Here is a 12,500-nt window from a genome sequence, read left to right as displayed (position 1 = left end):
GAGAGAGAAAGCAAACAAATGAAAGAAAGGAATAGAAAAAGAGTAAGGGACAGAGAAGTAAATATATGAGGGACACTGAAAAAGATAGATAGGTAGATAGATAGATATAGACAGATGGACAGAGAATATTGGTTCCGTATAGGACTGTGTAGCCGCCATCTTGAAATTGAGGTGAAAACAGGGATATTTAAGTTGATTTTGGAGAGTAATTGAAAGAAGGAAAGAAGGAAGAAATAAGGAAAGAAAGATAGGAAGGAATGAAGGAGAAAGGAAGGATCAAGGGAGAGAAGCGAAGAAGGAAGGAAAAGGGGAAGGAAGGAAGGGAGGAGAAATGTAAGGAAGGAGGATGGGAAGAATTATTGAAGGAAGAATAGAAGGAAGAAAGAAGAATGAAGAAAGTAAGGTAAGTGATGATGGAAGGAAGAAGTGGAAGGAAAGAGGGAAAAATAGAGGGAGAGGAGGCACGGTAAGGAAAGAAGAAATGGAATGACGGGTAGGTGAAAAAGAACACTGAAGGAATGTAGAGAGAGAAAAGGAAACCAAAAGAAGAAAGAAAAAGAAGTGAGTGAATGAAGGAAGAGGAGAGAGGAGGGAGATGGAATGAAAGATGGATGGAGGGAAGGAAGAGGAGAAGGAGAGAAGGAAACCAAGGAGAGAAGGAAGAAGGAGGGAAGGAAGGATAGAGAGTGAAGGACGGTAATCGTATTCATAAGTGCATCTTGTTCGTGTTGCTGCCACATTGAATTGGAGGTGGAATGAAAGTGGTTAGGTATGCATAGAGGGAGAGAGAGAGAGACAGACAGACAGACAGACAGACGGACAGAGAGAGAGAGACAGACAGACAGACAGACAGACAGACAGACAGAGGGGAAGTAAACAGGTGAAGCAAACAGAAAATGAGGGAGGGGAGTTAGGTTGGAAGTGTTTGTCTTAGCTCTCTCTCTCTCTCTCTCTCTCTCTCTCTCTCTCTCTCTCTCTCTCTCTCTCTCATTCTTATTTTCACCTCTACTTCAAGATGGCGACAAGAGACAGTATCAAGAATGAGATGAGGAAATGTGGCTTTTCTAAACTTCCTCTAATTCTGATTCTAGTTTACATTCCTTGATTCTTCTGAGTATGCAAGATGTCGTAAGGGATTCTAAATAGTATAATTACATCGTTTTCACCTCCGTTTCAAGATGGCGGTGTGCAATACTCGAGCAGTGAGGACCGGGGTAATTAGTCTTGATTATAGGTAACTACAGGTGATTCTAGAGTAATTGGGGTTGATTTGAGGCAATTAGATGGTGTTAATTTGGGTGTTAATGGTTGTTTGTACCTCGTTTCAAGATGTGTGATGGTACTGAGGTGATTACTCTCTCTCTCTCTCTCTCTCTCTCTCTCTCTCTCTCTCTCTCTCTCTCTCTCTCTCTCTCTCCGTTCCTTCCTTCCTTTTCATTTCCTGTCTTCCCTCTTTCTGTTCTTTCCTTTCTCTTCCTTCCCTCTCTCTTTCCGTTCCTTCCTTCCTCTCCCTCCCTCTCTCTCTCCATTCCTTCCTTTTCCTTCCCACTCCTTCTTCCTTCATTTCTCGTCCTTCCCTTTCTCTTTCCAGTCCTTCCTTTCATCTCTCTTTCAAGTCCTTCCTTCCTTCTCCTCATATCTCCTTCCAAATTTCCTCCTTCCATGGCGAGAGAAGCACTGACACTGCACAATAAGCGTCCTAAAGCTTATTAATTTTCACCTCCGTTTCAAGATGGCGGCGGTGGGGAGTACGCGTGCTATGAAAACCTGAGAGAGAGAGAGAGAGAGAGAGAGAGAGAGAGAGAGAAAGCTTAAAAAATAATACTTCTGTTTTTCCATATCAACCTCCACTAAAATTTCCAATATAATGCACTTAAACGTAAATTCAAGAGACTCACGGCTGTTTTCACCTCCGTTTCAAGATGGCGGCGGTGGGGAGTACGCTTGCTATGAGGACCTAGGGAGCGAGAATGTGATCGACGGCTTGGAGGTGATAGCGGAGCGAGATATGAACTCCTTCCAGAAACACATCCCGGGCCTTCAACGGCATGACGCTAAGACCAGCACTATCAGGCAGCACTACTACCCTGAAGGTGAGAATACTACTACAACTACTACTACTACTAGTGGTAGTAGTAATAATAATAATAATAATAATAATGATAATAATAATAATAATAATAATAATAATAGTAAGACCAGCACCATCAGACAGCACTACTATCCTGAAGGTGAGAATACTACTACTACTACTACTACTACTATAATAATAATAATAATAATAATAGTGATAATAATAATAATAATAATAATAATAATGATAATAATAATAATGATAATAATAATAATAATAATAATAATAATAATTATAATAATAAGACCAGCACCTTCAGACAGTACTACTACCCTGAAGGTGAGAACACTACTACTACTACTACTAATAATAATAATAATAATAGTACGACCAGCACTATCAGACAGCACTACTACCCTGAAGGTGAGAATACTACTACTACTACTACTACCACTACTACTACTACTACTACTGCTAATAATAATAATTATAATAATAATAACTAATAATAATAATGATAATAATAATAATAATAATAGTAGTAGTAGTAAAGACCAGCACCATCAGACAGCACTACTACCCTGAAGGTGAGAATAAGGGCAGAAGTAGCTTAGAATCATATTTAGCCTTAGAATACTACTACTACTACTACTACTACTACTACTACTAATCATAAGAGCATCACCATCAGATAGCACTACTACTCCGATGGTGTCACTGGAAAATCAGCTTAGAATGGTAATAGATAAATAGGCACAGACAGACGAATTAATAGATATATATATGCATTGTGAGATCATATGGATTAAGATAGATAAAAACATAGATATAGAGGGATAGATAATTTGATATATTAATCTTAGACGTTTAGATTGCCAGAGAGATAAAAGGCAGATACATAGATAGATAAATACAACAAGGTGTGATAGATACGTCTTGCTTGTAGATATAGGAGATCCAAATAGATAAATAGATGGAGTAATATTTAAAACAGATGGATATACGTAGATAGATAGATAGATAGGTAGATAGATTGAGAGAGAGATACAGGGATGAAGGATAAAAGCGATTCAATAGGGGATAAGAGGATTGAAGTGTGTGTGTGTGTGTGTGTGTGAGAGAGAGAGAGAGAGAGAGAGAGAGGGAGGGAGAGGGAGAGAGAGTAGACATACACACAAGTATTGGTGGATAGACAAAGACGAACAGACAGACAGACAGACAGACAGACAGACAGAAAAATAACTCAGTAGACAGATAATAGATAGAAAGAGACAGACAGTCAGGCAAATAAGGAGACAGAGAGATAGAGACTGGCAAACAAATAAATAGACAGATAGATAGCTAGATAAATATACAAACAGACAGACATAAATAAATAGACACATAATATATAGAAAGGCAGACAGACAGATAGATGACAAGCAGACAGACAGACAAAGACCGAAGTGGATAAAAGATAAATACATAGGCAAAAAACAAGCAGACAGATAGACAGACAGGCAGATAGATAAACAGAGGAAGGCAGATAAATAGACAGAGATAAACAGAGACAAAAAGACTGTCCTCAAGAACTGTGCTTCTGTGCTTACACCCTGCCTAGGTAAACTCTTCCACCTTTGTCTGTCAACTTGTACCTTTTCTTCTTGCTGGAAGTTTGCTCTCATTCAGCCACTCCCAAAGAAGGGTGACCATTCCCAACCCTCTAACTATCGCTCAATTGCTTTAACATCCTGTGTCTCTAAAGCTTTCGACTCTCTTCTTAACAGGAAAATTTCAAAACATCTTTCCTATCACAACCTTCTTTCTGATCGTCAGTATGGGTTCTGTCAGGGACGCCCCACTGGCGATCTTCTCACCTACCTTTCAGACTCCTGGTCATCCTCCTTTCGGATCTTTGGCGAAAGCTTTGCCATTGTACTTGACATCTCAAAGGCTTTCGATCGAGTCTGGCATAAATCTTTAATTTCCAAACTCCCCTCTTACGGTTTCTATCCTTCTATCTGTGCCTTCATCTATAGCTTCCTTTCTGGTCATTCTATAGCTGCTGTTGTAGACGGCCATCGTTCTTCTCCTAGATCTGTCAACAGTAGTGTTTCTCAGGGCTCTGTCCTATCACCAACTCACTTCCTTTTATTCATCAATGACCTTCTAAGCTGTACATCTAACCTCATCCACTCATACTCTGATTATTCCACCCTTCACCTTTCCAATCGGTTTCCGCAACGTCCATCTGAGCAGTTACTTCAACAAACAAGGGATGAGGCTATGGCACACCCAATGTCTGACTTGGCTCGTATCTCGGACAGGGCAAAAGTAATCTTGTTTTTAATGCATCAAAGACTCAGTTCTTACACCTGTCAACCCTACAAAATCTTCCATAGTACCCACTAATGTTTAATAATATCCAACTCAATCCTGCATCATCCGTGGACATGCATGGGGTTTCATTCTCTCGGGACTTATCTTGGAAAGAGCATAGTACATCTCTTGTAAAATCAACTGCCAAGAGATTAGGTGTGCCAAGCCGACTCCATACCTTCTTTACCCCTGCTCAGTTGTTGACTTATACAAGGATTTTATTCGTCCCTGTGTAGAGCACAACTCTTATGTGTGGGGAGGCTCCCCACATACAGGTCTTCTCAATAGGGTGGAGTCAAAGGCTTTTCGTCTTATTAACTCTCCTTTTCTTACTGACTCACTTCAACCTCTGTCTTATCGCCGCACTGTTGCAGTTTTATCTCTTTTCTATCGCTGCTTCAATGGTCACTGCTCCTCTGAACAGTCTACTTGCATCCCTCCACCTCTACGACGGGCACGTAGCACCCGTCTAGCAACAAACTCCCATCCCTTTTCTGTCCAACTCTCAAATGCAGGAGTTAGCCCTTCCTTCCAGTCCGTCATTTATGCAACAGGTCAGCTCTGGAACTGTCTCCCTCTGTCTGTATTTCCTACTTCATACGATCTCCAGTCTTTCAAACGCAGTGTGTCTAGGCATCTCGAAATGAACGGATCTTGAATTTGGCTCACTTTTGTATTGTTTTGTTTTGTTTTTTCTTGGAAGGAACGGTTTGCAGGCTTCTGGCCTTTGGTTCCTTCTTCCTTGCATAAAAAAAAGATAGATGGACAGATAGATAAATAGACAGGTAAATAGATACAGATAATAGGTAAATTAGTAAATAGATAAATATAGACAGATAGATAAACAGACATAAATAGACATAAATAGATAAAGATAAATAGATAAACTTGTAAATGGATAAATAGATAGACAGACAGATAAACAGATAGACATAGATAAATAGATAAATGCTGTAGATAGACAAAGATAGAAAGATAGATAGACACAGCCAGAGATAGACGGAGTAAGACAGATATAATCCCAGCGACTCTTACCCTTTCCCAGAATAACTCCATTGATGTCATTCGGTACATTTACTGTATATCTCGTTTTATATAACATTTTTATGAATCAGATCCTTTGACCATTTTTTTTTCAACGATTTCCATTCATTTCGTTATTTAATAAAGTTTTATGGGTTGTGTTTTCCTACTACTACTACTACTACTACTACTGTTTCTGCTGCTATTACTACTGTTACTGCTACTACGATTACTACTACTTCTCCTTCTCCTCCTCCTCCTCCTACTACTACTACTACTACAACTACTACTACTACTACTACTACTACTGCTGCTGCTGCTGCTGGTGCTATGAGGGGGTTCATGACAACAGCAACACACCCCTCCATTTCGAAAAATCTCTCCTTTGCTGAGTAAAATCGTCTGGAAGGCAATAAAAATGAATATTAAGAAAATCACCGTTCGGGAAGGTTAAGACTAAAGGAGGAGAGAGAGAGAGATTATAGGCTTTTTCTTTATATTATAGAGGAAGTAAGTGGTTGCAATGACTCACTTGTTTTACCCTCAGGAAGATGCGTGGCTGCTTCCAGTTCGGTTGATGGCCAGGTGTAGGCAGATTGGAGGACTGATATGTTTAATAATGAAGATTCACCCTGCCTCATAACCTAATATAATTGAATATCGTACACCCACGACTCAGTTTTCAAGTTGTAGGAGTGGCCCAGCCCCGTTAGATGAAGACAAAGGACCTTAGTCTTATTGGTGATCCTTGTTTCTCTTTGTGACGCATGAGACTATGACGCAAATCGCTGAAAAACTTTCCCGTTTAGATGCTTTCAAATGTTTTATGACGCGTTTCGTGTCCTGAATCAGTTAGTGCCAAAGCAGAACAATGATAAAATTGATATAGATAGACTGATAGATGGATAGGTAGATAGGTAAATAGAATACATTGACGAACGGGACAGTTTTCTCTCTATTTCTTCCTAGTGTTCCCATTCTTTTCCTATTTTTTGTACAATTGTTCATTTCCACGCTCATATGAGTTTATTTCTTGGTTAATGTGTCTCGTGTCTGAAAACGTCATCTTTATATTTTAGACACAGGCCTTTACTAGTGATTTTGTAGCCCGAAAAGAGTGGTAAGACGGGTGCAGAACCACCATTTTAAAAGGATGTGTTGCATTTGGCTTCGAATGCAGTTATGGTTTGGCGTCAGTTTGATTCGACTGTATCTTCCAGCTGGTTACACATGTACGAGAGAAAAAGGATCTTGTGTAACTCCGATGAGGGGATACTAGTGTGGGGACAAACTTTTTTTTTTTTTTGCTGGAGATGAACAGTGGAAGAAATAACAGATTAAATAAATAAAAAATATCCATGCACTTGATTACAGTTATCCTCCATTCATTAAAAAAATAAAAAATAAAAAATAAAAAGATTCTGTAACTGTTGAACCTGAACAGCTGTAGGTTTGAAGGTAAAGATAAAGGTGGAAGCAGAAGCCACTATGCACTTAGCCGCGGCCCCCATCTCCACTTAGTCCTTTAAGTGTGTGACGGGTTATTCATCCAATAACATGGGATAAAAGGCCACTGCATCATCCAGGTTACTGCAGTTACCTCCCTAGGTGTTACCCTAGGTACTTATTTGACCTACCAACCCATTAAGGTGCATGTACACCTGAGTTGAATGACGCCAGCTGCCCGCACCAAGATTCGAACCCTGGCTCTAATGGGCCGACAACTTTGCAGTTAGCAACGCTGACCACTCAGCCACTGCGGGCTGAAGTATGGGTGGAAACTAATCTGGGAAGCCATGCACATAGGTTACAGATGCTGCCTATTTAAAATTTTCACCAGCACTGTTTTAATTCCTAGTCTCTCTTCTCCAGGTGGATGGGGATGGCTAGTGTGTGCCTGTGTGTTCGTGGTTCACGTGTTAACATCTGGTCTACAATTCTCCTTCGGCGTCCTGCTGACTGACCTACTGCACCACCTCCCACAGCATAGGCCTATGGACGCTTGTGAGTACTTAAGAGGTGGAATTAGAAGATTAAGCACATTTATTGGCCGCCTTTAGCAAGGCTTAGCCATCATGTCTTTGCCCGCGTCTGTGTGTGTGTGTGTGTGTGTGCGTGTGTGTGTGTGTGTGTGTGTGTGTGTGTGTGTGTGTGTGTGTGTGTGTGTGTGTCTGTCTGTCTGTCTGTCTGTCTGTTACCATTGTCTGTGTATCTGTTCCCATTCTGTCTCATGAACGGCTTGAGCTATCGGCACAAAACCTTCAGGGCCAAGATCTTGGACGAGTTCGAAAATGGGCACTCGGGGTCAAGGTCACGGTCACGAAAATGGAGGTCAAAGGTCAACTAACTTTTAAAATATGGATTGGCTTCTTGTGAAACGCAGTGACTGAACTCCGTAGAGTCTTGTGAATCTTCTTCACATTTGGATTGTAAGTAGCTTGTGACTTGGCCAACTGCATATTCTGGCGGGCGATGAGCATTCGGTTTCCAAATGCTTTTCTTTCATTTTTAAATGTAATTATTTGTGTATACAGTATTGTCATCTGTGTGTGTTATGTATTTTTGTATGGTGGGAGTGGTATGTACCGTATATTGATCTCCAACACCAAGTACCCACCGATGCATGTGAGTAATTAACTGGAGGAAGGTGAAGGCACTGCTTATTGTCTTGTAGCCATAGCTGAGCCGTTTCCAAAAATGTTCAATTATAGGGTTGTAAGAGAGAGAATTTTCAAGTTGGTCTTGTTGTGGATGGCAGGAGAAAAGATTAAGATGAGTCTGGGGTTTGATTACAGTTTTATTCTCAAGAGGGAGTTATTTTGACAAGAGAAGTACTAAGGTGAGGGCGGTTTATGCTAGCTAACACCGTGCCCTCTACTCCTGCTTATCCCATCGTGCCTCTCCTGTTTCCTATCGCGTCCCAACCCTTTCTGCCCTGTCTCTCAAATATCCCTTGTATATGACTGGTTGGGTCATGTGTGTGGGCACGTGTGGTGATTTCCTTCAGGTGTGTGGTGTGAGCTTTCCATTACGTCATACTGAGCTGTGTGTGACATTCCCTAGCTCGAATCTCCACTGCTGTTTCCTCCAGCTCTCTCGAATTTAGGTACGACTTTCCTCAGACCTCTATATTACATGAACAGCTTATGTCACTAGCTATTATGTCGTGTGTTATGATATCTTGGTGTCCTGACAATTGCTCTGTGACGCTGTGTGTTTAGTGATTTAGAGACGAGAGTTTTTGATGCTGTGAAATAGACAAATATGGATTAATTGAAATATTTATTGGATATTTTGGGGTATTTTAAAGCTAATAGTTGCCTCTAAAAACTCTTGTTACTCTTTAATGCAATTCATTTATGGTGAGATATTATTTCAGTAGGTGATGTCTTTCATGTCCTGTAATATGTAATGGGAGATGGAATGAGAGAATGTGCTGGCCGTTTAAATCGTGAATGTTACCCTTCTAAATGCACAGAATTATAACTGTGTAGGTAGATGGAGTCGGAGGATGAAGCTGTTTTTTAAAGAAATGGTAAACAGAATTGCACGCCAAAGTCAAGATGCAGCGTAATTATGTGATTATCAACGGAGTGGGAGTATGCTAACCCTCCTTTGAACCCAGAAATGAAGGATGAGAATGCAGTGGCAGAGAGAGAGAGAGAGAGAGAGAGAGAATAAGATACACAGCAACATAATACCAGGTGTTATTCGCATCTCTTGTTAAAGGATATTATTTTTTAGAAACTGTGATAGATAAAAATTCTCATTCATGGTAATGGTAAGACGTGAATATAATATGATCTCATTTTTACGCTCTTTCTACACGATTACTCTTCTTTCGTTGCATTTATTCACTCAGTTTCTCTTTTTCTCCTTTCTTTTTATCTTTCTTTTGTTTCTTTCGCTCTTTCCTTCTATCTTTCTTTTTTTTCTTTATATATCTTTATTTAACCTCCAGGCGAATTATATTGAGCTCTCAGGCTTCATATCGCTGGGCCAACGATTTTCTTGCCAAGAGAGAGAGAGAGAGTACAAGTTCGAAGTTTGGCAATGTGTTTTTGTATATATCCGGTATATTTTACGTAGGATTAGGGGGACAGAGTGAGAATACGTGGTTTGTGCTTATTTATTTATTATTATTATTATTATTTTTTTTTTTGGCTGCAGCAAGGGTAAGGAGAAATACACTGAGGTGGTTTGGGCATTTGGAGAGGATGGAGAGCGAGATACTGACGAGGGAAGTGTATGTGAGTGAGGTGGAGGGGGAGGCCAAGGATGAGATGGAGGGATGGAGTGGAGAGGTATATGAGAGAGGGGGATGTGAGCCGGGGGACAGGTCGACATGAAGGCGATTTGTTTGTGGTCACCCCTTACGGGATTAAGGCGTCTGGCAATAGGTAGATAGGTAGATAGATAGACAGAAGGGTTACCAACTTGTGATACACCCCGAGTCGGTAGAGAGGTGGTCTATAGTACCATTAAATGCAGAGTCGAACCCAGGCCGGGGCAAGGAACAGCTAATTGGATCTGAATTAAGTTTATGGAGATTTTACTGATGTACCGTAAGACCCGCCATGTCGTAAAAATGCGCTTCCCTGGATGAGACAGCCCCTGCATGTATTTAGTATGGACAGTTGGTGTTGGCGCCCAAGTGGTGACATGTGAAGGTGTACGGTATGTAGAAGGACTGCTGGGCTTGGGGAAATGTAGTCAGGCTGGAAGGTTCATTGGGCTAGATCTATTTATATCTTTCTCATACTTGGCCTAAAATTTCCATCCCTCGAGCTTGAATGCCGAGTTGCAACCATATATTAACTGTAGAATATAACGATAGCCACGAAGAAGTGCCGTGGAAAAGATGAAGAGCTGTAGTATCGTCTTTTTCAGCCACGGAGCATTAGCAAAAGGACAAAAATCTGGGCCAACATAGAATATAAAGGGTATCGTTTTCATTCCTACCGAGTGATTATTTTTTGTGGAATTTCGGAACAACCATTTTTTTTAGTGGTCCAGTTCCATCAGGTGAAAACTGATTACAATGATACGTTTGGGATTTCCTGTAGTAGAAAATAAGATAACCTGTTTGACAATAACGGGAATATTTTAAAAAATGAAACAAGGAAAATATTAACTCAGGCTCCTTCTCTCTCTCTCTCTCTCTCTCTCTCTCTCTCTCTCTCTCTCAGTAAAACCGGAATAAGATGCTGAGGTTCTCCCACGCATGAGAGGGCTAAATACCTTAGAACGTTATACTTCATGTATTTTGTGTGTGTGTGTGTATATATATATATATATATATATATATATATATATATATATATATATATATATATATATATATATATATATATATATATATATATGTATGTATATACAATATATATAGTACATATGTATTGGTAGACAGATAGATATGCACACATACTTATATACTGTAAATACATACATACACGTATACATACATACATACGTACAAAGAGAGAGAGAGAGAGAGAGAGAGAGAGAGAGAGAGAGAGAGAGAGAGAGGAAAAATTTGGGAGGAGGGAAAGCAGAAACGAGAGAGAGAGGAAGGAGAGAGAAAAGGGTGAGAGAAAGAGAATGAAGAAGGAGGGATTAAGAATGGGAGGAGAGACAAAGGAGGAGGAGGAGTGTAGGAAGAGAAGGAAGTAAGAATTGATGGAAGGGAGAGAATAATATTGGAAGGAGAATATGGGATGGAGGGAGGGAAAGAAGAAAAGAATAAGCTTAAGAAAGATGGAAAGAAGGATGGAAGTGACACAGAAGTAAGTAAGGAAGAAAATGGATGCAAAAAGGAAGAGAAGAATGATGAGGGAGAGAAAACGAAGGAAAAGAAAGAGGCATTGAAGAGAAAAAGAAATATGAAAGGAAGACTCTCTAAAATGAGAAAAAATGAAAGAAGAGAGAGAGAGAGAGAGAGGAAAGGAAGAAAGAAAGCTGTTTTGTTTAGCTTGCAAACACACACGTCACGTACCACAGAGAGAGAGAGAGAAAGAGAAAGGGAGGGAGAGAGAGAGAGAGAGAGAGAGAGAGAGAGAGAGAGAGAGAGAGAGAGAGGCAAGGAAAGGAGGGAGCAATCATTATGCTCATGATTTTAATGCCATAAATTTCTGACATATTGTTTCTCTCTCTCTCTCTCTCTCTCTCTCTCTCTCTCCCCCTGTTTACATGCAACCTTTCCCCAGATTATGCAGAATTATCGAACGCACAGGTACACACACACACACACACACACACACACACACACACACACACACACACACACACACAGAGTCGCACTTAAATTCACCCCTAAAACGCACACAAAATATGTACACACAGACACGTACATAGAGCAGAGATACGAAGATATAGTCAGACATAAATTAGCAGTAGGTACACACATATCTGTACTTACATAGAAATACACACGTACATGATTATCAGTGGTATACATACATACTTACAACTGTGTATTATGTATATTGACAGTTATCTGAGAGAGAGAGAGAGAGAGAGAGAGAGAGAGAGAGAGAGAGAGAGAGAGAGGACATCGTTTAGAAAGTGAAGGATACACGCAAGAGAGCGAGGAGCAAGAGAGAGAGAGAGAGAGAGAGAGAGAGAGATTTGGGAGGAAGGGGGGAGGGAGGGTGAAATGGATAGGAAGGGAGGAAGGAGAGGAAGGAGGAAAGGAAGGGGAAGGGAAAAGAAGGAAAGGCAGAAGGAAGGGAGGAAGGATGGAATAAGAAATGATGAAGGTAGAGATAGAATAAGAGGGTAGGGAGGGAGGGAAGGAGGGAGGGAGGGAAAAATATAGCAGGGATGAAGGAAGGAAAGGGGGAAGAAGAGAAGGAAAAAATGAGAGGGAAGGGGGAAAAGGAGAGGAATGGAGGAAGAAAGATATAAAAGAGGGAAGGGGAATTAAAAATAGAAAGGAGAGAGAGAGAGAGAGAGAGAGAGATGGAAAGAAGTGGGAGAAGGAAGGATAAAAAGAAACTATGATGGAGAGAGAGAGAGACAGACAGACAGAGAGAGAGAGAGGAAA

At 40.5% G+C, this 12,500-nt stretch overlaps 1 protein-coding gene across 1 annotated transcript in view; it reads left to right on the top strand.

Moving 5' to 3' along the window:
• LOC145404706 (uncharacterized) overlaps window positions 1-12,500 on the top strand; it is a 101,450-nt gene that overhangs the window by 60,824 nt on the left and 28,126 nt on the right. Inside the window, exons 3-4 of the mRNA XM_080276257.1 lie at window positions 1,923-2,093; window positions 7,328-7,459. Coding sequence (XP_080132383.1) covers window positions 1,923-2,093; window positions 7,328-7,459 — 303 coding nt within the window. The remainder of the gene's footprint in view (window positions 1-1,922; window positions 2,094-7,327; window positions 7,460-12,500) is intronic.

Source organism: Coenobita brevimanus, chromosome 64, assembly GCF_032717465.1.
Source record: "Coenobita brevimanus isolate Jiangsu-jjx chromosome 64, ASM3271746v2, whole genome shotgun sequence".
NCBI classification, from domain to species: Eukaryota; Metazoa; Arthropoda; class Malacostraca; order Decapoda; family Coenobitidae; genus Coenobita; species Coenobita brevimanus.
This window is presented reverse-complemented; position numbering and strand designations above follow the sequence as displayed.